This window comes from Bos indicus, chromosome 21 (genome assembly GCF_029378745.1).
Source record: "Bos indicus isolate NIAB-ARS_2022 breed Sahiwal x Tharparkar chromosome 21, NIAB-ARS_B.indTharparkar_mat_pri_1.0, whole genome shotgun sequence".
Taxonomy (NCBI): domain Eukaryota; kingdom Metazoa; phylum Chordata; class Mammalia; order Artiodactyla; family Bovidae; genus Bos; species Bos indicus.
The window spans coordinates 47,551,084-47,578,340 of record NC_091780.1 but is presented as its reverse complement, the minus strand read 5'-3'; the positions used below and the strand labels follow the sequence as shown (position 1 = coordinate 47,578,340).

The window sequence follows — 27,257 nt, the reverse complement described above, 5'->3', positions numbered from 1 at the left end:
AAAATTAGAAATGATATAGAAGACATTGCCACTGATGTGACAGAATTAAAAATGACCACAAGAGCTCATGGTTCCACTGGGGGGAAAAGGAGGAAGCAGGGAGAGGGGTGGTTGAGGGAGGACCTGCCGCAGCTTCTGCTACCGCTGCCGTAAATCCTGACCTGCAGCTGCGGTGGAGCCTCTGCGAGAAGGTTAGCGACGGGAAGGCGAAGGCAGATATAAATAAACTCAATATTGGTGGTAACATCTAACTGCTGCTGTAAGTGAGAGAGTCCAAGCCTAGTAAGAATGTCTAGCTACAGGAGAATGAAATCAGAGGACTGTGCTTAAAGTCCCAAGAGAGCTTTCTCAATCTGTCTTATCCTGCTAGAACTTGAAGCACCACTCAAGATACGTGGTGATATCCATGGGCAATACTACGATTTTCTTCGAGTTTTTGAGTAGAGTGGTGCCATCCGGCCAGAAAGCAATTACCTGTTTATTGGGGACTATGCACATAGGGGAAAGCAGTCATTGGAGACTATCAGCCTCTTGTTGGCTTACAAAATCAAATATCCTGAGAAATTTTTTCTTCTCAGAGGAAACCATGAATGTGCCAGCATCAATAGAATTTATGGATTTTATGGTGAGTGTAAGAGAAGATATAACATTAAACTATGGAAAACTTTCACAGCCTGCTTTAACTGTTTACTGATAGCAGACATTGCGGATGAGAAAATATTCTGCTGTCATGGAGGTTTATCACCAAATCTTCAATCCATGAAACAGATTTGGCGAATTATGTGACCAACTGATGTACAAGATCAAGGTCTTCTTTGTGATCTTTTGTGGTCTGACCCCGATGAAGATGTCTTAAGCTGGGGTGAAAATGACAGAGGAGTGTCCACATTTGATGCAGAAGTGGTTGTAAAATTTCTCCATAGGCATAATTTGGATCTTATATGTAAAGCCCATTAAGTGGTTGAAGATGGATATGAATTTTTTGCAAAGAGGCAGTTGGTCACTCTGTTTTCCGTGCCCAATTATTGTAGGGAGTTTGACAATGCAGGTACCATGATAAGTGTGGACGAAACACATCTGATGTGTTCTTTTCAGATTTTAAAGCCTACAGAGATGGCAACCCACTCCAGTACTCTTGCCTGGACAATCCCATGGACGGAGGAGCCTGGTAGGCTGCAGTGCATGGGGTCGCTAAGAGTTGGACACGACTAAGCATCTTCATTTTCACTTTTCACTTTCATGCATTGGAGAAGGAAATGGCAACCCACTCCAGTGTTCTTGCCTGGAGAATCCCAGGGACGGGGGAGCCTGGTGGGCTGCCATCTATGGGGTCGCACAGAGTGGAACATGACTGAAGCGACTTAGCAGCAGCAGCAGCAGCAGCAGCAGAGAAAAAGAAGCCAAATGCCACGAGACCCGTAACACCTCCAAGGGGTATGATCACAAAGCAAACAAATTGATGTCATTTTGACCTTGCTTAGTTGGGACTTGTAACATATAGTATATAACCTTCATTTTTTAAAACTGTAATGTGTATTGGTCAACTTGCTCAAACAGTGTTTTGGGGGCCCCCCCTTCACCATTTTTTACTTAAGGAATGGTATTTGCTGGTTATAACAGCAAATGAAAGACTCTCCACTCCCAAGGAAAAATGTTTTGTTTTGTTTCTGTTCCTTTTGAAAACAACTTTAATGAGGGTGTAAAAGCTGTACACTTAGAACAGTGTACCCTAAGTGGTGAGTGTACAACTGATATTTTTTAATTCAGGACAGCCCCTGAATAATGTAAATGCTCATTTTCTTTAGGATATAAAGAGCTCTAGGGTGCTCAGTCTGTACATGTTATTGTCATAAAATGCATACTGTTGGATACAAACCACTGTGAACTTTTTTGTTTCAAAGGGACTGTTTTTTTTTTTTTTTCCTTCTCATTGTCTTATCATGTAAAACTACTTTTTATAGCTATCAACATAAGGAGTAACTTTCAACTTGCCAGCATCACTGGTATGTATATTTAATTAAAGCACACTTTCCCCTGTGGTATACTTAAAATGACGGTTAAAGCCATTATTTTTTTAAAAATGACAGTAAGAGACAAATATGAACAGTTATGTGCCAACAAAATGGATAACCTAAAAGAAGTTGATAAATTCCTAGAAAAACACAACCTACCAAGATTGAATTATGAAGAAATAAAAAAATCTGAACAGATCTATAACTAGTAAGGAGATTGAAGCAGTAATCAAACCTCCACAAAGAAAAGTTCTGGACCAGAAGGCTTCACTGGAGAATTCTACTAAACATTTAAGAATTAGCACCAATCCTCCTCAAAATTCCAAAGAATAAAAGAGGAAGGAACACTTGCAAACTCATCCTGTGAGGCCAGAAGTACTTTGATACTAAAACTAGATAAAAAGAGGAAACAACAGGCTAACATCCCTAATGAACAATGATGAAAAAAATCCTCAGCAGAATACTCCCAAATTGAATCCAACAGCACATTAAAATGATTATTTACCATGACCACGTGGGATTTTTATCTGGAACAAAGGCTCTATTCAACATATCGAAATCAATCAACATTAACGAAAGACAAAAATCACATGAGTATCTCAACTGAAATCAGAGAAAGCATTTGACAAAACTTGACACTCTTTCATTATTTAAAAAAAGACAACAAACTAAGAATAGAAGAAAGTTATTTCAACATAATGGGCTTCCCAGATGACTCAGGGGTAAAGAATCAGCCTGCCAATGCAGGAGGCTCAGGAGACAGAGGTTCAATCCCAGTCAGGAGATCCCCTGGAGAAGGAAATGGCAACCACTCCACTATTATTGCCTTGAAAATGTCATGAACAGAGAAGCCTGTAGAACTATAGTCCATGGGGTCACAAGGAGTCATATGTGACTGAACTTGCATGCACACATCTCAATATAATAAAAACCATGTATAAAAACCTACAGCAAACATCATATTCAATGGTGAATACCTAAAAGCTTTTCCCTTAAGATCAGGAACACAGCAAGGATGCCCACTGTCACCATTACTATTCAGCATAACATGGGATTCCTAGTCAGTTCAATTAGGCAGAAAAAATCAATATAGGCATTCAAATTGGAAATAAAGAGGTAAAATTAACTCTTTCTGTAGATGATATTATTTTAGATGAAAATCCTAAAAGTTCCACAATGAAATTACTACAGGTAATAAAAAATTTCAGCAAAGTTTCAGGATATAAAAATCAATGCACAGAAATCAGTTATATTTCTGTACACTACCATTCTAAAGGAGATCAGCCCTGGGTGGTCTTTGGAAGGAATGATCCTAAAGCTGAAACTCCAGTACTTGGCCACCTCACGCAAAGAGTTAATTCATTGGAAAAGACTGATGCTGGGAGGGATTGGGGGCAGGAGGAGAAGGGGACGACAGAGGATGAGATGGCTGGATGGCATCACCAACTCGATGGACATGAGTTTGAGTGAACTCCCGGAGTTGGTGATGGACAGGGAGGCCTGGCGTGCTGTGATTCATGGGGTTGCAAAGAGTCGGACATGACTGAGCAACTGAACTGAACTGAACAATGACCAACGTGAAAAGGAAATTAAGAAAATGATTGCACTTAGTATGGCATGAAAAAGGATAAAATAATTAGCAATAAACTTAGCTCAAGAGGTGAAAAACTTGTATACTGAGAACTGTAAGACATTTCTAAAGAAATTAAGAAGATGCAAATAAATGGAAAGACATTCATGTTTGTGAACTGGAAGACAGTACTGTTTAAATGTCCATACTACCCAAAGTGATATACAGATTCAGTTCAATCCTTATTAAAGTCCTATGGCATTTTTTACAGAAGTAGGAAAAACCTAAAATTCATATGAAACCACAAAAACCTCTGAAGCAATCTTGAGAAAGAAGGACAAGGTAGAAGCCTCACACTTCCTGAACTCAAAGCATACTATAGACAACTGTAATTAAGTGGCATTGTCTGTGTCTCTTCACACAGTCTTCCTTCTATGCATGTCTTCCTGTGTCTAAATTTCCCCTTTTTATAAGAATACACATTGTACTAGGGTCATCCTAATGAGCTTATTTTAATTTGATTATTCTATAAATACCCCATTTCCAAATGAGGTCATATTCTGAGGTACTTGGAGTTAGGGCTTCAATTCATCTTTTCTGGAGGAGACAATTCAGCCCATAACAATAACTTGAGAAACATCAAAATGAGAACACAACATGCCATGGTTATGGGATGCAACAAAAGCAGTGCTCAGGACATTCACAGCTGTAGATGACCATATTAAAAAAGAAAACATCTCAAATCAATAGCTTAATCTTACACCTTAGGAAATTAGAAAAAGGAGAGAAAACAAAACCAGCAGAAGGAAAGAAATATTATAGCAGAGGTGAATGAAATAGGGAATAGGGAAAATAATAGAATTGGCTAAACCAAAAGTTTGGTTCTTCGAAAATGTTTTAAAAATTTCAGAACTTTACCTACATTGACTAAGAAAAAGATAGAAGGTGTTATTAAAATCAGAAATGAAAGTGAAAACATCAAAACTAGTTACATTGACTAAGAAAAAACCGATGTAATAAAATCAGAAATGAAAGTGGGGACATTATTACTGGCCTTACAGAAACTGAAAGAATTTTAAGAGAATATAATTGGCATACAATTGTATGCCAACAAATTAAATAATTTAGATGAAGTGAACACATTCATCAAAATATACACATTACCAAAACTTACTCTAGAATAGAAAATATCAACAGACCTATAATAAGTAAGCAAAGTGAATCAGTAATTAAAATCAATCCATTAAAACAAGTTCAAGACCAGATGGCTTCACAGGTGAATTCTACCAAATATTTAAAGAATCAACAGTGATTCTACTCAAACTTTTTCCAAAAATAGAGAGGAGAAAATACTTCCTAATACATTCTATGAGACCAACATTTCCTTGATACTAAAGCCAGAAAAAGATATCACAAGAAAAGTACAGACCAATATCCTTTATGATGCAAATATACTAGCAAACTAAATTCAAAAGCATATTAAAAGGAGTAAGCACCATGAACAAACAGAATTTATCCCAGGAATAAAAAGGTGTTAAGACATGATAGAATCAATCCATATAGTACATTTCATATTAATATGACAAAGGAAAAATACCTACATGATTATCTTAATAGATGTAGAAAAAGCACCTGACAAAATTCCACCTCATTTCATGTTAAAACACTCAGCAAAATAGGAATAGAAGGAACACTTCCTTAACCTGATAAAAAGCACTTATGAAAATTTCACAGGTAACATATTCATGTCAGGAACAAGACAAGGACACCTAGTTTCATCACTGCTATTCAGCATTGTACTGGAATTCCTAGAGAGAACAATTATGTAAGAAAGAAATAAAAGTTCTCCAAATTGGAAGAGAAATAAAACTATTTCTATTTGCAAATGACATGATTCTATGTACGAAAAAAATCACAAAAAATCCACCAAAAATTAATATATGAATTCAGCAGAGTTGCAGGTTACAGGATCAAAATACAAAAATCAGTAGTGTTTCCATATACCAGCAGTGAATTATCCAAATAGGAAATTCTGAAAAATCCTCTTCCTACAGCATCAAAAATAATAAAATACCTAGTAATAAATTTAACCAAGGAAGTGAAAGGTGTGCATACTAAAGACTACAATGCAATGTTGAAAGAAACTAAAGACATAGTTAAATGGAAAGGCATCCCATATTTATAGATCATAAGATTTAATATTGTTAAAATGGCACTTCTGTCCAAAGTCATCTGCAGATTCAAAGCAATCCCTATCAAAATTCCAGTGGCCTTTCTTGCATAAATCAGTAAGCTGATCCTCAAGTTCATATAGAATTGCAAGGGGCCTCAAATAGTCAAGGCAATTTTGGAAAAGAAAAAGAAAGTTGGAGAACTTATGTGTTCTGATTTCAAAGCTTTCAAAGCTATATTAATTAAATAATGAGGTTGGGGCATAAGAAGAGACATACTGATCAGCAGAAAGAATAGAGAATCCAGAAAGAAACCCAAGTATCTATGGCCAATTGATTTTCAACAAGCATTCCAGACCATATAATGATTATCTTCAACTCTTGGACTTCATCAAGATTAAAAACTTGTGCATCAAAGGATACTATCAAGAAAGTAAAAAATGGAAGAAACATTTGCAAATCATATATCAAATAGAGCTTAATATTCAGGATGCACAAACAACTCTTACAATTTAATAACAAAATACAAACAGTCCAACCAAAAAAATGAACAATGGGCTTTAATAGACTTTTTTTTTTAAAGACGTACACATGGCCAATAATCACATGAAAAGATGGCCAACTTCATCCATCATTGAAGAAAAGCAAATCAAAGCCACTATGTGATACCACTTCACATCCTCTGGCCTAGGATGGCTATAATTTTTTTTCAAATGGAAAATAACAAGTTTGGGGAGGAATATAGAGGCATATATATGTATACTTAGGTTCCAATAATATCTAAAGTATTCAGAATGAATTCAGGCAAAAGTCACTTAACTTCTGTGCCAGAGTTTCCTCATTTGTGAAAGTGAAAGTGTTAGTCGCTCAGTCGTGTGTCTGACTCCTTGCAACCCTGCCAGGCTCCTCTGTCCATGGGATTTCCCAGGCAAGAATACTCAAGTGGGTTGCCATTTCCTTCTCCAGAGTATCTTCCAGACCCAGGGATCGAACCCAGTTCTCTTGCATTGCAGGCAGATTCTTTACCATCTGAGTTACCAGGGAAGCCCAAAATGTATCTGAGAGTAAGCAACAGCTTTTCTAGGAATTATTTTTAAATTTATATTCATTATAAACAGCCCTGTGTGTGTGTGCTGTGTTCAGTCATATCTGACACTTGGTGATCCTCCTCATTTGTAAGATGAGAATATTTCAGGACTTCCCTCATGGCCAAATGCTTAAGAACCTGCCTGCCAATGCAGGGGACTCAGATTTCATCCTTAGTCCCATAAGACCCCACATGCTGCAGAACAACCAAGCCCACGTGCCTAGAGCTTGTGTTCCACCACAAGATAAGTCACTGCAATGAGAAGCCCAAGCACAGGGATAGTGTGAATGAGATAGTGGTTTGTAAAAATCTTAGCCTAGTGCCTTGCATAAGTAAGTATTACATGAATATTGTAATTATTAGAATTTGCTAGGCAGTCTGACTATGGCCTGAAGGTTGCAGATTGCTCTTCACTTTTCTAGAATCTCCCTGATTTCCCTCTGGTCTATTCTCTTATTTATTTTTTCTAATTTGTTGTGAACCAAAATATTAGATGTCCATCCTATCAACCTTTCTAGAATTGGGTCTAAAATTAGTTCTAAGTGAAGGCCTGGGAAGCTTCCAGGTGCAAGTAAAAGGATTTCTGCATGTTGATGGCTCATAGGTTTTAACTATACATTCACAGTTACCTCTTAAGTAACAGAACTCTGTAAATAAATGGCCTCTAAGTGTTGTTCTTATCATATTACAATAATATATTGAAAAAAGCTTCCCAAGTAATTATTTTGCTCATACAGCCCAGTTAAAGTCCCTTGGAACTTAGAACTGCTCTGTTAGGCGATAGAATAATCTAATGCATCAGAACCTAGGATCAGTCTTAAATAAAATGTTGCTTTGGTATCTGTAAACTATAAATCACTGAGGACTTAGAGCAGTGATACTCAGACCCGCAGATTTTAAAGCACCTTTCATTTGCACACAGCGTTTCTTTAATATTTCTGCAAAAGAATACTTGAGAATAATATAGGTCTTTTGAATCATTCGAGAGTTGAAATCTCTTCTACTGGTCAAGATTTCTTAATGTGGTATCCACAGAACATTCTTCCCAACTTCCCACCCCATTCCATGAATGGGCTCTATGCATGCCAAATTCTGCATTTGTATGTCTGTGTGTATATACAGTGTGTTTTAACATCTAAAGAAGAGTCTCTAGCCTACAATGTCTATGTATCTTTAAGGAATAGTATTTGTAAATGTGGCTCCAGTCACAGTACATTGAATACCATGGGATTATATTGCATTTTCTAGTCAGAAACTGATGAAGGTAAACTTTAGACGTGAGGAAAACAGAATCTTTCAAACTGAGAAATACTATAATTTTAAAGTATAGCTCTTGGTTCCTAAACTTTTTCCCAAACTGTGGTTGACACTGCCAGTTGTTTAATGTTTTTCCCTTTTTCCCATAATGGTGTATAAATATATATATATATATATATATTTTTTTTTTTTTCCTAGACACATTGTCACCCAGCAAAATAAATACTACCTTTCCCAACCTCCCTCATACTTAGGCATAGCCCTTGTGGCCAAGTTCTAACCAATGAGATTTATGTAATTTGGAGGGTTTTCTTTACCCATTTTACTTTTTTCCTCTCTGCAGGCCTGAGCTTTATTTTGGCTTACAATTGTGTCATTACCTGAGAGCGAAATAAATTTCTATCTCATTTAAGTCACTATTATTTTGGCCTTGAACAGTAGCTGATCCTATGGCACAATACAAAAACTTTATTCCAAAAAGACATTGAAGAAATTGTCAGATACTTAAGTTCAGTATCTATTTTTTAATCTTTATTGAATTTGTCACAATATTGTTTATGTTTTGGCCCCCAGGTGTATGGGATCCTGGCTCCCCGATCAGGGATGGAACCCTTACCCCCTTCATTGAAAGTCTTAATCACTGGACCATCAAGGAAGTCCCTTCAGTAAGTATTTTAAGGTTCCTAAAAGTTTAGTTTCTAGTCACTTGGCAAACTGATAAATCCATAATTTAGCTATGTAGTTCTCAACCAAGATCAAGTAAATAAATCAATAATTAAAAAATATAAGCTTGATACTTTGGCAGTTTTACTCTAATATCAGGACATTACACCATTATTTAAAATAATAATAGAAAGAGTAATGTGATGGATTGTGTCTAGGGAATCTGAAATGGTAGGTCAAGTAAACTTTGCTTTTCCCACTGCTAACCTCCCAGGGTTCCACTACTGGCCATGGGCAACTTTGGCTGCAGGTAAGAGATACGCCCCATTATCAGAGCTCTGAGCATAGTGGGTACTTGTTGACTGTGGATTACCACTGGCTGACTCCTAAACTCCAGAATGTTCTTATACCCAGGTCCTATCTTCTCAGCTCATCTAGAGGTATAGGATTAGACCACCTGTGATATCAGGTCTTTTTTTACTCAAAGAAATCTATTCTAATGCAGAGAGGTTAAAAAGAGATAGCAATTTTCTAAAAGGATATTTGGAAAGAGAGAATCTGGGAGTCTTACGACTGAATCCTTGGGATCCTGAAAGATTGAGGTCTGAGTGAGACCTCAAACTTGCATCTACCTCCTCAAGGTAAAATATTCATAGATTATGATATTTATGGAAAAAAAAAAAGATATTCATGGAAATGATGAATGATGTCAAAAAGCTGTCTTTAAATCTTGACCTGGGAGTACTGCTGTATTTCCTGAAATAATCTAGGGAAGGGAAAAATTTACTTACATTGCAACATGATGTGATCTCTTTCATTAGATTATATACTCTAGGGGAGATTTTAACTGTAATATTGTCAGAGTATAATGCTGACACGTAGAAAACTCTCAATGAATGAATGTAGGATTTGCTTCCCTGTGTGCCTTGGGGTTTAATAGTATGTAATAATCCAAAAAATTTATTTAATTGAAAAAATTATCTACTTATATACAAAATTAATTTTGGTAGAATTTAATTATTTTAGGTTTCAGTATGACCAAAGGTAATTTGGCCTGTGATTAACATTTAAATCTATAATCCCATGGCTCTTAGAAGAAGGAATCCTGGAATTGAATCCATCTATACCAATAACTTCTGGTGTGATCTTGGGAAACTTAGTTTCCTCAATGGAAAATGAGGGAAATATTTTCTCTGAGCTCTGAAATTCTGATTTTAGTGCTTAGTATATAATAGGTTCTAAGTATTTACTGAATGAGTGATTCTATGTTATACTTAAGGCCTCATATTTAATTAGTAAGAAATTGAAACATTGCTTAAAAGCTTTTACTATATCTAAATAGCAAATATTTCTGAAAACTACTTCTTGGTAAGCATATTCAAACTAGGTAATTTTAATTAAATATGAGAAAATTTGTTTTTGTACATCTGACCACAGAAGTAATAAGTCTCTCCAATTGCTCACTGTCATTATTATCAGCTTTTAATAGCTCAACCTAAGAATTAAAGACAAAATATAAAACCAATTACTGTATTTTGTACATTTAATTGGAAATCATATATATTAAACCTTGTTACATATACTGATATTCAATGGCCTTCAAAAATAGCAATTTTATATGGTTCAAACTGAATATATTTAGTACTGAATACTGTGTTTAGGAAATAATATGACAAAAGGGTTCCAAAGTTTCTCCTCCCTTTGAGGCCTATCATTTCCTGCCTGTTAGGGGTGTGGCAGGTACTTTCCTAAAATTTGAGAATCTTGTCTCTCCTACATAGCATCAACTTGTGGTTTAAAAATAGTATATATATCCTAGTATTTTTGTTTTGCTAACTATCCTAAGGAGAAGGCAATGGCAACCCACTCCAGTACTCTTGCCTGGAAAATCCCATGGACGGAGGGGCCTGGTGGGCTGCAGTCCATGGGGTCGCTAGGAGTCGGACACGACTGAGAGACTTCACTTTATTTTTTCACTTTCATGCATTGGAGAAGGAAATGGCAACCCACTCCAATGTTCTAGCCTGGAGAATCCCAGGGACAGAGGAGCCTAGTGGGCTGCCGTCTATGGGGTCGCACAGAGTCAGACATGACTGAAGTCACTTAGCAGCAGCAGCAACTACCCTAAAAGGCTAGTATGAATAATTAATCGCTTTATAGAGAGAATATACTGGGAGTTCCTTAATGTTCCTTGATTATTTAGGTCAGTGGTTCACCAACTTTAGCATACATAATAATCATTGGAGAACTTATTCAAACAAAGTTTTCTGAGCCCTATACCACAGATTGTGATTCAGTAGGTCAGGACTGGAACATGAATCTGCTTTTCTTACACACACACTACACGGATGCTCACGGATATTAGGTATAGAAGCGACTTATTTGTAATAAGGCCTTCCCCCCACCCCTTTGGTCTTTCAGTAAATAAAACTCAAGTTGATGAGGTATGAGATAAATTCCCTTAAGCCAAAACCGCTTCTTAGAAAAGTACTACATTAACTCAATTGTAAGATAACCGTAAACTGGATTTATTTTGACTTAGTTGCTGTCAATTTCAGTTCTACAGTTTCAGGACAACTAACTCCAAGGAATTCAGTCACCTGTTCCTTCTTTAGAACTGCACTGTGTTCTGGCTTTCCAGAGGGCAAGGGTCGCCGGGGCCCTGCCGATGAAGTTCTAGGCCACAGTCACTTTTTTTACTTGCCTTATCAGAGGCAGAGCGTCCAGCTTGACAAACTCTGCAGAAGGCTCCCGATAGGGAAACCCGTGAGCGCCAATCTAGGAGACCAAACCGACCCGCTGCGGTCGACCAACCCAACCCCGGGGTCCCTGGGTCCTCCTCGGAGCCCAGAGAGACAGGAGTGGGGAGAGGGAGCCCCTGAAGGAGAGCCACAGGCAGGTCTCAACACGCCGGAGATCACGCTGCTAATCTGTGGTCCAAACCGCCCGCCGCCTCCGAGCAGTCGTCGGATTGCCGCCCCCCAGGGAGCCACTCGGCCCAAGAAGCAACACAGCCCCAGCTCTCTTGCTCCAGAGAGGCCCTGCAGGCCGGCATAGAGGCAGGCGAGCTCCCCCCGGCATCTCAGCCCACGCCGTGGTCCACTGTCTTGCGAAGATGTCGGCTAAGCCCTCTGTCGGCTTCGTGAACGAGGCTTCTCGGCAGATCCTGGCCGGTGGCTCTGCTGGTAAGGCCGCCCCGCCCGGCCGGGGGCTAGTCGCCTTTCCTTTCGCGTGTTCCGAAAAACCTTTCTCCGACAAGTCTCCCCACCATAGTAAACTTCTTCCTATGCCTTCCGCGCTCCGGGTTCAGAGCCTGAGTAGCCCGAGCCCGCGGAGCGCGGGAGTAAAGAAAACCGGGATCAGGCGGCGGGCCCCGGGTGTCCCAGGTCAAGTCGCCGCGGCGCCCGCGCCGGCCGCTCTCGAGTTCCCCGCATTCTGTGTTCCTAGCCTGGAAAGCAAGGTAGGCAGCAGTCCCGAGGCCTGCCGCTTTGAGGAGGTCTTTTAGCCTGGCTGGCTATTGTATTTGAAATGATTCAGTTTGCGTTAGACTGAGTTGTGTTATCCACTATAGCCTCTTTTTCCCCCAGCTAACTCAGATCTTACAGATTTCTACCTCCCTCGTTAAAGTATGTGCCTCGGGACTCCACAGGTTTTCTTACTGCATCCTGTTTCTTGCTTGCAGCTATTCCTGCCTTAATAAGCATATTAAAATTAAATGAAAATGTTGACGCTTATAAACACCTTTGATATAATAGGCTCACAGTAATTTATGGAGAGTTATGCTGTAGGGAAGAATCTTTAGGAAGAAATCTGTTATAACTAATCATGGAAGTAATTACTAAGTGTGGCTAAGAGAAAGTTACTAACTCACTAGTTACATTATGTGAATGTATTTTAAAGATATTTTAAAATATAAATTATGAATTGAAAATTTAATCTTACAAATTGTGATACATATTATTATGAATATATAAAATAATTACTGTAATTCACTCATCACCATAAGACATTTTTTTAAACGTACTTATTTATTTATTTAGCTGCTCTGGACCTTAGCTGCTGCATGTGAATCTTTAATTGTAGCAAGGGACTTCATTATTTGCAGCAAGTGAAACCTAATTCCCTGACCAGGCATGGGACTTGCGCCCCCTGCATTGGGAGCACCAAGTCTTAGCCACTGGACCACCAGGGAAGTCCCAAAACATTTTTATAAATGTAAATATCCCTTAATAAATTATGGTAATGCTAGTAAATCATATTAAGATGACTGAATGTCTAATATCTACCTTTGACTAGCAAATTTTATTTTCAAAAAAATTTGAACTTTGTATAAAGGACTGTTACAAATTATGACTATTTATCATCCTGTCACAAGTTCCTTGCATCTAGGAGGACCACAAGCAGATGTATCACTTACAATCCACACTTTTCTAACGATTACATTTCATTAATATGGCAATCAAGGCATTCATTTCTTATATGTTATTATACTGTGTCTATTCATTATGTTGTCAGTGCCCCCACTTTCTACTTTTTAGTTGTTCCCGGTAGTGATAATGAATTTGCACCAATTTACTCACCATTTTGGTCAAATTCCACAATGTCCAAGACTGTCAGCTGTCCTTGATTTGCTTGATTCAGAGTCCACAACCCTTATTAAATAAAACTCAGCTGGCCCAGGAGGGAAATATAGTTAATTGGTGAACATCCTAACTTGTGACTAGTGATTCATACGTGCATTTGTGCATGCTCAGTTGCTTCAGTTGTGTCCAACTCTTTGCAACCCCACGGACTGTAGCCCGCCAGGCTCCTCTGTCCATGGGATTCTCCAGGCAAGGACACAGGAGTGGGTCGCCATGCCCTCCTCCAGGCGATCTTCCCTACCCAGGGATCGAATCTGGGTCTCCTGGGTCTTCTGCATTGCAGGCGGTTTCTTTACTACTCAGCCACCAGGGAAACAGGAGACTGACTTGCTTTTTTTCAATTCCAGTGTACGATGCTGGGGTGAGACTCAAAATAATCCAGTATTGGGTAGGGGCCCACCTCTGTACCAATCAGTTGTAGCCAATCCCCACTAGGAGGGGTGAGAATCTCAGGGCAAATTATTTTCCAAAAAAGTTGAAACACATCATGAGATGGGCAGTTGGTGTCTTTTGTAATGATATATGTGTCTTTTGTTAAAAGATGTTTATAATATTTGCATTTAAAAAACCAAATGATGCACTGGCAGTTGCTTGGATAATACATATCTGAAGACTTGACTTAAGTTTGTAGCTATAGCTATTATATTGTTACCAATGGCAACTTTGTTTTACATGATGAAAAGTGAAAGTGAAGTTGCTCAGTCCCGCCTGACTCTTTGCGACCCCATGGACTGTAGCCTGTCAGGCTCCTCCATCCATGGATTTTCCAGGCAAGAGTGCTGGAGTGGACTGCCATTTCCTTCTCCAGGGGGGTCTTCCCGACCCAGGGATTGAACCCGGGTCTCCTGCACTGTGGGCAGATGCATTACCATCTGAGCCACCAGGGAAGCCCAGTGATGAAAGCTATGCTCAAGACAGTATACACAGAGTAGGCTCCTAGTTTGCCTTCTCAGCTTCAAGTAATAGCCTAAAATTGAGGTGAGGGAATATAAGCCAGTGATGATAGCTTCAGGAAGATCAGCAAGGCTAACACTTCAGAGAGGTTAAGGATGAGATGGAGAAGAGGCCATTGGATTAGTATTCAAAGTGTGATCCATGGATGAGCAGGAAGGAGGAGACTGGTAGTACTTGGAAGCATGTTAAAAATGTAGGACCTCAGGCTAAGCTTATTGCAGACATACCATATCAGAAGCTGAGTTTTAGGAAAGTCCTCAAGTCACTAGTTTATTCTTTCAGGTTTTAGAAGCACTGCTTTAGAAGACTTGAGAAAAGAGATTCCATAGAGTTGGAGCCAGGTTGAAGTAGGTTGCAAGTTAAATCTTTCTTGGCTTTCATTGCTGACCGTAGAGAGAAGAACAAGTTCTGTCCTCCTTACTTGTGTGCTGTCAGTTTAGCTTTCAGTCTTATTTTCCTGTCCTTGCCATACGTTCCATTTGGTTTCTGCTCAGTAGATCTGCTCACCATACTTGAATGCTGCCTATACCTTTGCACCTTTATTCCCAATGCCTGGAATGTCTTTTCCTAATTTTATCTACCTATTTAAACTCTGTGAAACTCTCTGACAGAATGTGGTCCACGGGAGAAGGGAATGGCAAACCACTTCAGTATTCTTGCCTTGAGAACCCCATGAACAGTATGAAAAGGCAAAATGATAGGATACTGAAAGAGGAACTCCCCAGGTCAGTAGGTGCCCAATATGCTACTGCAGATCAGTGAATAACTCCAGAAAGAATGAAGGGATGGAGCCAAAGCAAAAACAATACCCAGTTGTGGATGTGACTGGTGATAGAAGCAAGGTCCGATGCTGTAAAGAGCAATATTGCATAGGAACCTGGAATGTCAGGTCCACGAATCAAGGCAAATTGGAAGTGGTCAAACAGGAGATGGCAAGAGTGAACGTCGACGTTCTAGGAATCAGTGAACTAAAATGGACTGGAATGGGTGAATTTAACTCAGATGACCATTATATCTACTACTGCAGGCAGGAATCCTAAAAATCCTAGGAATCCTAAAGCTGAAACTCCGATACTTTGGCCATCTCACGCGAAGAGTTGACTCATTGGAAAAGACTCTAATGTTGGGAGGGGTTGGGGGCAGGAGGAGAAGGGGACAACAGAGGATGAGATGGCTGGATGGCATCACCGACTCGATGGACGTGAGTTTGAGTGAACTCCGGGAGATGTTGATGGGCGGGGAGGCCTGGTGTGCTGCGATTCATGGGGTCGCAAAGAGTCAGACATGACTGAGCAACTGAACTGAACTGATTGGAACTCTGCCCATTTTCAAGGCCTGACTTAAAAATCATTTTCTGCATAAATGCTCCCAGATGGCCTTGAAGCCACATCCAGTTTTAACATTCTCATTAGCATTGAATGATACAAGTAATAAAAATAGCTAACATTTCTGGAATAAATACAAGGGCCATGCCCAATGCGAAGCTTTACATGTATCAACATTTTAAATCCTCACCACACCTTCAGAATGAAGAAACTGATACCCAGAGGGCATAATTCACTTGCCTGTGGTTGCACAAGCATGCAATCATTTCTAAAGGAATAGGATAAGAGAGGAACTAGGAAAATACTATTCTCACTGGCAGATATTTTTAGAAGTTGGAGAGATCAAGTCTGCTATCCTTTATTATCTATCTTTTATTAGTTTACATCCCTTGAAACAACTTTTATCTACAAATACAATCCTTATAGTCTTTCTGCTGCATCATAATATCTTGCTCTCTCCAAATAATTCCATGTGTACAGGCACAAGATTATCATTTCTCATTGCATTTAGGGCCTCTCTGTGCAGTAGGGCAGATTGTGGCCTGAAAAAGGGCTTTGTCCACTTGAGCAAGTGGGAGCTGAAATTGGGCCTGTGGTCTGAGTCATAATCTGTGTATCCAAGAGCAGAGATGAGCCCAGTCCCCTGGGGCCCCCATCATTCCATGGTTTGCTCCCAGTGTGGCTCTGGGAAGTTTCCCTTTTATCTCTTTTTTGAAGCCAGGAGCATGGTTCCATCTCAGACCTTCCCCTTTTCCCATGTGGGCACTTCCATGTGTTTCCAAAGCTTATGGGGTTTTTATTTCCCATGTCATGTGAGTGCCTTTTAGGCCCCCTCAAATGGGTATTCTACCCAAGTTCTCACAGGGCTCTGGCATTCAACTTTACAATTCTCCCAGATCTCTAACGAAGTCCCCTGGCCCCTGAGAAACCCTGCTCTTGCCCAGACCTATCAGGCTCCCCCAAGAGGGCACACCTAGATCCTGTCCACACTGAATTTTCTTCATGGTGGCATCACTAGGACCCTTCTCCTCCTGCCTCCCCAAATCTGACACTCATATTCCTTGACCTCTGCAGGTCTCACTCAAAATTCTTCTTAAGAATTCCTACGTCTCCTCCATCTGTCTTTTACATGATCACCATTCCAGCAGAACCCTGATTTATTTCCCCAAATTTCCAGGCTGTTGTTTCTTCCTCTCCAGCATCATCCTAGTCCTCTGTATCTTGTAAGCAAACATCCTACCACAGCTTCAATCACTGTTTTTATTTTGTTCATCGTGCTGGAGATGTTTGAGTCAAATTGTTTAGTCAAAGTATCTCAGAAATAAGTTTTCCAGTTTTGCACTAAACACAGTTCAACTACTTTGTGTAGTTTATCTCATTAATCATCTTCAAGGGATCAAGTGAGAAAATGAAATGAGAGACTTTTTCTGGAGGAGAGAAACCTGGGATTCATAGATAGACTCCTGGGAGATAAACTATTGAGCGTATATGTAAAATGTACTTTATATTGATGGAAGAGAGTTCAAGGCTTTCAACCCAAAAAGGTCACTAAAAAGGTAGAATAATTTCAAATCTTATTTTCAAAACTCCTAATCTTATATACCTTACATATCTCCATTTTCACAAGATTTCTACCTTTCTACCTTTCTACCCTAACCCCAAACAGTTAAAATACAGTTAAAAGAAATGCCTTAATAGGCAGTGTGTATACTAGTAGTTCTCTGGATTTTAATTTGGACTTGGTAATAAAAGGGCTGATGCACTGGGGGGGTAATCAAGGTTAAAATTTTGATCAAGGAGAATTCTTTTTCAGCATGGGTGCAAAGGGGATACACATGTGATTTGGATAAATGGCACCTTTGGAAATTCAGGATTTGGCAAACTGCATTTGCTTGATAATAAATAGCAGGTTGTAGAGAAACAGGTGAACCTTTATGACACATCAAAGGGAGGCTGGAACCCATTATCTGGGTAATTAGGGAGGAAAAATTCCCCTTATTTCAACCACATAGGAGGAAGCAACTCTATTGCTCAAATTAATTATGAAATACCTTTAAAGGATATGTTTTAATTGAAATATAGTCTGTCTCAAAGAAAATCTAGTTCTCAAAAATATGAACTTAAGAGCCAATAAAATATGAATTACATGGGACATTTCAGAGGGTTTATTTTACTGTCCTTCACTGAAACATGTTTTAAAACTATAAGTATTGTATGTGGGCACAAGTGATATAAGAACATAAAACAACTTTACACATTTTAGATACGCCTTGTTAACCAGGCCTTCCTCACCTCCCTGCCCCCGGCCCTGTGTCCCACCACTGTCTTGACGACAGCATCTCAGACCATTGAGAAGCTGTGTTTTAGGTATAGTACAGTAGGTGCTCAGAAATGTTTGTTGACTGTATTAATGAATAGATATCAGAAGCCCAAGCCATAGAATATTATTCTTGGGGTCCTACTCTGAAGAAAGATAAGTATTCTGGGATTCTAATAATCAGACAACTGATATTGCAACAATATTTTCTTTCAACAACATTTTATTTTATAGTAGTTGTTTGATAAATGATGTGAAAACATTCAGGTCTGCACTCTCTGCCACCTTTTTTTTGGCTGAGAGGCCCATGATCACTTTTAATTTTTATTTATTTTATTTTTGTCTGTGTTGGGTCTTTGTTGCTTTGGATGGGCTTTATCTAGTTATGGCAAATGGGGGCTACTCTCTAGTTTGCAACTCTCTATAGTTGGCTGCTCTCTAGGGGCACTCTCTAGGGCTTCTTACTGTGATGGCTTCTCTTGTTGCTGAGCACAGGCTCTAGGTGGGAGGGCTTCTAGTTGTGGCTTGAGGGCTCAATGGTTACGGCTTGAGGGCTCTGGAGCACGGGCTCAGTAGTTGAGGCATAGGGTCTTAGTTGCTCCACAGCTTGTGGAATCTTCCCAGACCAGTCATGGAACCCGTGTGCCCAGATTCTTATTCTCTGCACTACCAGGGAAGTCCCGTGATCACTTTTAAAATTTATGTATCATCTTTCGTTTCAGGACCCCAAACTGAAAAGAGATGCACCAATCATTTTCAAACACCTTTATGATTTAAGTGTGCAGTATCTTAAAATGGCAATGAGTGAAACCAGGTTAAGGGACTTCTACAGGATTCTTTATAATTGTTTCAGATTTTAACTCTTTCTCCTTACCAGTTTTCTTTTGCTTTTAAACTATCATCTTTGTGTCAGTTATTTCCCTATTTTGATGTGATCATGATTTATACACCTTATAAATATTCTTGCCTGGGAAATTCCTTGGACAGAGGAGCCTGGTGGGCTACAGTCCATGGGGTTGCAAAGAGTTGGACAGAACTTAGAGACTAAACAACAACAGCAACAGCAGATACTCTAGTAGGTCTGTATCTTTGGATTGTTGTCAGTAGTTTTTGTTTATTAGTTTGCTAGCGGTTTGAATGATGTACCACGAACTGGGTGGCACAAAACACCGGCAATTCATGGTCGTGTGGTTCTGGAGGTTAGAAGTCTGAAATCAAAGTGTGGGCGGGGAATCTGAGAGAGAATCTGTTGTCTGCCTCTCACCTAGCTTCTGCAGTTGCCCACAGTCCTTGTGCTCTTTGACTGTTGTCACATCGCTTTCTCCCTATTTGCCTCAGTGTCTGTATCCAAATTTCTCTCTTGTTATAAGAACATCACTCATTGGATTGTGGCCCACTACATTCCATTATGACCTTATTTTAACTTGATAATGTTTGCAAAGATGCTATTTCCAAATAAGGTCACATTCTTAGGTACTAAGGGTTAGGATTTGAACATATCTTTTCAGGGGTGGGGGAACACAGTTCAAGTCACAACAAACAATCGATTGTATTTTTCTCTTCATATTGTGTTTCTCAAATTCAAGCTATGGTCCTGTATTTTTCTTCCTTTCATTGTCAACTTTTGTGAAAAGTTCCTCACTCAGTTTGACTACCCACTATAACTGGCATATCTGAATTTACCTTTTTGCTGGAACTGTTAACTACTGGCTTTCATTCCTAATTTTACCTAATCTTGGTGGAATTTCACATCTGTAACCAATTTTTCTCTTTAAAGTTGTCTCTGCTATTGATTTTCACCCCCTTCTCCATACATGATCACTTGTGTACCAGCAACAAAGAATTGCTGGTTCCTCTGTCTTTTTTCCATTTCCTCAAAAATTGATGTTCTGCAGGATTCTGAGTTCTCTACCCATTCCCACTCTGCTGTGTTCTTGCTCTCTGGCTTCTATACTATCCAGGTGCAGGTAACTCTCTGATCTGTATTTCTAACTTCTCTGTGCCCTGAAGACTTAAATTTCTAAATTATACAATAAAAATAATGTGGAAATCAAGAGTCATGTGGATTCTAATGATTTAAAAAATATTTTGGAGCTCAAATTTGAAACTGATATTAGATCCTCAAATACCATTTTTCCTTTGTTATATAGTTGTGTCCATCCTTATTTTGAGTCTAGTTTTTCTCACTAATTCTGTTAAGAAGTTGCAAATGAATTTCTCTGGGTACTTGTTTGGGTTGGGTGGATCCTACGTAATTATCTAGTCAATAATTATAATAAGACAAACAGGAAATGCTAAGATACATCTTCAATGCTCTTGAATGCCTGCCTACTATGTGTATGCTGCTGCTGCTGCTGCTAAGTCGCTTCAGTCGTGTCCGACTCTGTGCGACCCCATAGACGGCAGCCCACCAGGCTCCCCCGTCCCTGGGGTTCTCCAGACAAGAACACAGGAGTGGGTTGCCATTTCCTTCTCCAATGCATGAAAGTGAAAAGTGAAAGTGTAGTCGCTCAGTCGTGTCCGACTCTTCACGACCCCATGGACTGCAGCCCAACAGGCTCCTCCATCCATGGGATTCTCCAGGCAAGAGTACTGGAGTAGGGTGCCATTGCCTTAGTACTCAATATATCAATGCTTTACTTAAAATCCTTACTTTGGTTAAATCATCAATATTAATCTGTAACTTCTTGAGGATGAGGGAAATAAAGCTTAGAGAAATTAAGTAACTTGCTCAAGACCAGTGACAGAGTATAGGCTCAAGCTCTGTTCTCTTTGCTTTCAGAGTTTATATTCCTACCCACTATCCCACCCTGCCTTGTAATATACAGAATGAGATATCAGGTTATCAGCCCCATACAGAGTACTACCTTCATCAGGCCTCTTTTATTCCAGTTGGGTTAAATACTGTAGGTTGAGTATTGATGAACAAACAGAGTCTACCTTTGGTGCAACCAGCCATTTCTTGTTTTTGCTAGATCTTTAAGTGCTAGCCCCAGCACTTGTATGAAATTCTCCATACTACCCACAGGGGGCTCAGCATCTTTGGGGCTACATCATTTCTGCCAGTCCCTACCAGCAATAATTAGGAATGATCTGACCCTCGGTGCTCAGGTTATCATTTATTCAACCCTTATACAATCACCTTAGGCTCTAGAATGACTCACTGGAGTGAGAGCGACCCCAGAGCCGACTGGACAAGCTTATCGTGAAGGAGGATATTTAAGTTGCATAAAACATTGATTTGTCTTGAGCCTTTTCCTTTGTATGAGTCTGGTAGCCTTAGGTTAGACACAATGGTAAATTTAGTTGAATGTCTATAGAAACTAGAGTGGACTGTTATAAGGAGAAGATGTAACTTTGGAGAAAGAATAATTAAATATGTGTTTCAGTAGAATTCAGTGACACCTAAAATAGAATTGTCACCACAAAGTTTTACATTTTGTGTGTGTGTGAGTGTGTGTGTGTGTGTATTTGTGTGTGTGTGTGTGTGAGAGAGAGGGGGAGAGGAAAATGCCAGTGCCCTAATAGTTCCTGAAAACTTGCCTATTTATGAATCATCAAATCTATCAAAATCAAAATAATGCAATTATGGGAAACTTTGGTTTTAGTTCTTATTGCTGTGACTGTTGTTGCGATTATTACAATTATTATCCTGGAGGGTGGTTGTAGAGATAGAGTAAAATGCTTTGGAGAGTGTCAAGAATAAATAGGGTTATTTTGGAACTTCCTTCTGGGGTAGTACATTTGGTTGGCTACTGTATCACAGTGAGCAGTAACATCTAATAACTTCATTCTGTACCTGGGCAGACCTATAGATGGTGCTGTCTTCCTATAATTTTGGTGATTTGCTCAAAAAGGAAAAAAAAAAAAAGTAAAACTTTCTGATGACAAGAGTTAGATGTAGAAGTGTCCTGACTTTTAATTAGATTCCGCCATTGTAAAACACTTGCAACAGGTGTCTTGCATAGATTACAGAAGACCACATAGTTGAAAAACATAGAGGACTGTACTTATAAAATTAATTTTTCCATTTAAGTATAATTCTTAGCTATATATGGAAAAACAGGTTGCTATACATAAGTAAATTCCTGTATTCTTGCCTGGGGAACCCCATAGACAGAGGAGCCTGGTGGGCTACAGTCCATGAGATCACAAGAGTTGGATACAATTTAGTGACTAAATCATCACTACCATATATAAGAGGGGTGGAAGAAAGTATTTCTGTTGCTATATTGTTTATTTTATCTGTGCTACTGCTGCCAAGTCACTTCAGTCGTGTCTGACTCTGTGCGACTCCATAGACGGCAGCCCACCAGGCTCCCCTGTCTCTGGGATTCTCCAGGCAAGAACACTGGAGTGGATTGCCATTTCCTTCTCCGAGTTTATCTGTAGTGCTTCTGAATTTAGGGTCCTAGGTCCAAAAAAAAATTATTTATAAGCTTAGCATAAATGTCACATTAGTTGCTTGTAGGTCTTGGAGATTACTTTGTGAGACAGTGGTCCTAGATTCCATATTTTTGTTTCTCTAAATTCCCAGGGTTAGAGTGTGTGTTACACTGAAAGTGAAGGATCAACTACTGTGAGTAGGATCTAGAGGGCCAAATGCACATCTGAGGCTGCCACTCAAAATGCCATTTCTGCTTTAACTTAGTGGGATTTAACATAAGAAAGTGAGAGAGATATACGAAAAGTATATTTTTCTTAAAGATAACTTCCAAACAGTAAATTATTTTTCTCTAGATTAATACATAATGTATTGTGGAGTTAATGGGAAATACCAGTAAGTCCTTGTTGTTGTAAATGAATCTTTAACCACAAGATGGCAGTATCACTTTCCCACGTCCTATAAGCTATTTCTAAAATGATGACTCAAATTATTTTTTAATGAGAAATGTATACAGCTATGAAATTTTAGGAAAATAATGAAGAAGGTGAATATTTAAAGTAAATTAATATAGGAAGTACTAAAGACTAGTTTTTTTTTGTTTTGATTGAGCAAGTTTTCATTACATTTATTTTATATTCTTTTAAGTTGAAAGTAGGAATGTGATGATATAAAAATTGTAGAGTCATATCAGCAACTTTCTTTCACAGTGAAACATAGTCTCATGTTTGCCTGATGCTGCATCAAGAAATAAGACTTTTGTTTCCTTCATATTTTCGTGAAGATCTGCATTGGCCTATACCTTCTAGTCTTTCAACCACACATATACTAGAGATTAGAAGGCCAATAGAGAAGCAAAGGGAAAGAAAGGAATGAAAAGTAGAGATGTTGGCACTTAAGTATAAAAAGGCGGGACCCTTGCTGGATTTATATATTCTGTAGTCTAAAAATGTATCATCTTTCCATTCAACATTGGGTTTTTAAATAGTTATTATACGGTAGTATCTGTATTTTTAATGTTTTCATTGGTATGTTTATATATTATATAGTATTATGTTTCACCCTACATAGATGCTTTTCACAATTACTTTAGTTTTGTGTGTGATTAATTTAAAATATTACACTGGGTCTATGTCTTGTTTTTTAAGTCTTACAAAGCACCTTTTAGGTAGAGACCCTCATAAAGAATCTCTCTGCAATGCAGGAGACACTAGAGATGCAAGTTTGATCCCTGGGTGGGGAAGATCCCCTGGAGGTGGAAATGGCAACACACTGCATGATTCTTGCCTGAAAAATCTCATGGACAGAGGAGCCTGATGGGCTACAGTCCAAACGGTCGCACAGAGACACTGGGATCTATATATGGGTCCCTGTATATGTCGCACAAGGACACATACACGCAAGTCTTACTGATTTTATATCTCTAGGCCCACTACAGAGAAGGCGATGGCACCCCACTCCAGTACTCTTGCCTGGAAAATCCCATGGACAGAGGAGCCTGGTAGGCTGCAGTCCATGGGGTCGCTAACAGTCGGACACGGCTGAGCAACTTCACTTTCACTTTTCACTTTCATGCATTGGAGAAGGGAATGGCAACCCACTCCAGTGTTCTTGCCTGGAGAATCCCAGGGACGGGGGAGCCTGGTGGGCTGCCATCTATGGGGTCTCACAGAGTTGGACATGACTGAAGCAGCAGCAGCAGCAGCAGCAGCAGCAGCAGCAGCAGCAGCAGCAGCAGGCCCACTACAGTGGTTAGAATGTCATAGCCACTCAGTAAATCTGTTTTTCTTTAAATTGCATTTGCCACAAATCAGTACAATTCTGCTGAGATCTATTTTGCTTTTGTGCCTCTTGTGGCCTAAGTAGCCCTCAGTGTGGCAGAGGTAAAGAAAAGACCTTTTAGGGACTTCCTTGGTGGTCCAGTGGTTAAGACACTGCCCTTCCACTGCAGGGGGTGTGAGTTTGACCCCTGGTCAGGGAATTAAGATCCCCACATGCCATGTTCAGCACAGCCAAAAAAACCAAAAAAAAAGACCTTTTAGAAGTCAAGTGATTTGAATTTTTTCATGATATCCTTCGTTTTCCCAGTGGTGGAGGGAATGTTCCTTGTAGTAGTGATAGTTTGTCAGGACAGCACTGAAAATAAACTTTTATGTTTTTTCTCAAAAGTGTCTAAATGATAATAGTCCTATGTGAACAGTATGATTTGCTTTCTGTAATGGCATATTTGACATTTAATCAGTATAAGTTGCATACTTGCTGCTTGTGTGTAGCTATATACAGAAATATTTTATATTGTAAACTCAAAAAGGAGGTCTGTTATTTCCCATTATTTACATAAGTTATAAATGGATGGCAATTTTTTTTATTTTTTTTGAATGGCAAGTTTTTTGTTTTTTTTTTTTTGAATGGCAAGTTTTTTTGTGGGCAAGTTAAAATTTAAAAACACAGTTATCATGTATGGGAAGAACATATAAATAGGCAAGAAAAGAAGAAATGCAGTTACCATGTTTGAGAAAATATAGAATTTCATGTAATACCCTAAATGTGTAGGTCATATTCCAAAAATTTATAATTTTTAAGTTAATTTTTTTGCAATAAGGTGCATTTCCTTCTAGAACAATGGTATGAAATTTGTAGGTGAGCCACAAAAATCCTTTTAAACCTGTAATAGGTGCGAGATATCACTATCAGGAGCCCTAGGATAGTTAGGACTTTTAAGCCCAAATACAGGATCCTGTGCCCTTCTGAGGTCCAAGGGCTATGTGCAGTAGGGAGTGAGAATGAGACAGTCATAAATGGAGACAGCCTGGTGGCCTCTTCTTAACAATGAGACAGAAATGTGCCAGCCGGATAAGGGGGGCCCTTGGAAAGCAGTTTCAAGTTCACGGAGGACTTTGTAAATGTAAACCTTTGGCATTCCTTTCAAATAAAGCTAGACATGAAGTCATTGCTTCTGTCATTGCGATTATGTTTTTTAAAAGCTTTATTCTGTGAAATTTAAGCATTTAAGATCACCTATATTTTAATAACTCTGTTAGTTGCCATTTCTTTACTTTTTAATAAAGTAAACTGAGAGTCTCAAAAAAAAAAAAAAAAAAAATCGAAGACCTTAGGTCTTTTTCACCTTCTGAGAAACTCTGATCCTAAAGGACAAGGGCAAGTGGATTCTAGAGGTTCTCACTTCAATTGTTTCTGGACATATTTGTGCAATAAATAAATAAATGGGTGGATAAATGGATTTTGAGTAGTTGGATAGCAGGGGAGGACCAAAGGGAAAGTGCAGACCAAAGAACTGTAATAAGGGAAGCTTCAAGATTGGAGTAAAATAAGTGTTGTTGTGGTCATTAATATGCATAGGTTGTTAGGACATTAGCTTTTTCTGCATTGGAAAATGTCTGCATTTTTTTGTTATGATTTGTGCAGTCTATGTGAATTTATGTATGCTTGCATTTGAGTGAACATGAGGAAATCACACTTTTAATATATATTTTATTAACATTACATAGCTGGGAAGATAGCCATATATTAAATTAAAAGAAAATATCCTTTATATTTTATTGATCTGTAAGTAACATTGACATATTTATTCTTTATTTAAATGTAAGAATTTTTAATATTAATCATTAGATAAACTTGATGTAGAACAATGACATATTAAAACATGCTCTTATTTCTCTCAGGAAACAATAAGCTCCCTGAAGATAAGGATCTTGACTGTTTGGTATCCTGGTGTACCCCCAGGGCCTAAAATAAAATCTGGTACAGGATAGATACTCAGTGAACATTTGTTCACTGAATGAATAGATGACTGAATGAATGAATGTCACATTTATTTTGGTTTTCAATTTTGAATGTTAATTTGAAAAATTCTAAACGTGTCATCAAGATGCTAGAGTTTATATTGCTACTTAACGACCTGAAGGAGTCGGTTGAGTTCCTGCCAGGCCCAATACACGTCACTGATGGTGAGAAAAATCATTGCTCTCCTGCCACCAAAGTGAGACATTACCCCAGGAACCATGCACTACCTAAGATGCACTGTTCCATTTTATTCCTAACAGCTGCAGAGGAAGAAAAAGGAAATCCAAGGAGGCTTAGTTTTCCTGCCCTGATTGCTGTAAGTAGGAGTCAATCTTGGAGGGACTTTAATCCTAGATACTGTAAATCCCATTGATTCTGGGATATGTGTCTTCCTGGATCTTGACTGTGCCTAAGTGTAGACTGGTTTCTTCCCAATACCTGGTTTCCCAGGAGTGACTATAACAAGTGTGGACTGTCTGATTGTTATTTACTTTTCGGAAGTTAGTTTATTTTCTAAGCTCAAGGGCCGCTGTGTTGGTTGTGTTTTTCCAGTCAGTCTTCTCCCTACTTGTCCCACACTCCCTCAGGAACTGGTGAGTTACTCCCACATAATTTGTAGACACAGAGAGATGCATGGAGTCACATGACAGGGGATTTCTTCAGTGGGGTCAGAGCAAACTAATCTTAATTTTCTCTTCTGCTCTATTAAGTTTATAATCTCGTGTCACAAAGAATTATTTGACATATTTGTGTGTGTGTGTGTGTTTATGAAATATATATTTGGAAAAAAATATATATGGAAACATCAATCTGCCTCACTTTTGTTGTTGGGTCTTTGTTTTGAAATTACATCATTTTCCAAAATTGATTACATAGATGGCAAACTTTTCGGTACACTATGGAAGGTACAACAAAAAGAAGAAAATAGGACACCCCATCAAGGGGCATCTGTTGTAAGGTTAGTGAACTTTACCTAATGAAGAGAGTAGAGGCAGTACTGGAAGGAAGTGCCTGTGGGGATTCCAATGCTTTACACCTGGCGTTAGATCCCAATTCGCATGCTCACTAGG

At 38.9% G+C, this 27,257-nt stretch overlaps 1 protein-coding gene across 5 annotated transcripts in view; it reads left to right on the top strand.

The window, feature by feature from the left end:
* SLC25A21 (solute carrier family 25 member 21) overlaps positions 1-27,257 on the top strand; it is a 538,464-nt gene that overhangs the window by 9,076 nt on the left and 502,131 nt on the right. For 3 of the 5 annotated variants that reach the window (XM_070775474.1, XM_070775472.1, XM_070775473.1), the window contains exon 2: positions 8,671-8,762. Coding sequence is in view for 2 of the 5 variants with exons in the window: in XM_070775471.1 (XP_070631572.1) it covers positions 11,876-11,945 (70 nt within the window). In the remaining 3 variants the exon portion in view is untranslated. Of the gene's footprint in view, positions 1-8,670; positions 8,763-9,689; positions 11,946-27,257 lie in introns of those variants that run through there. The other 2 variants (XM_070775471.1, XM_070775470.1) reach the window with 2 other exon arrangements.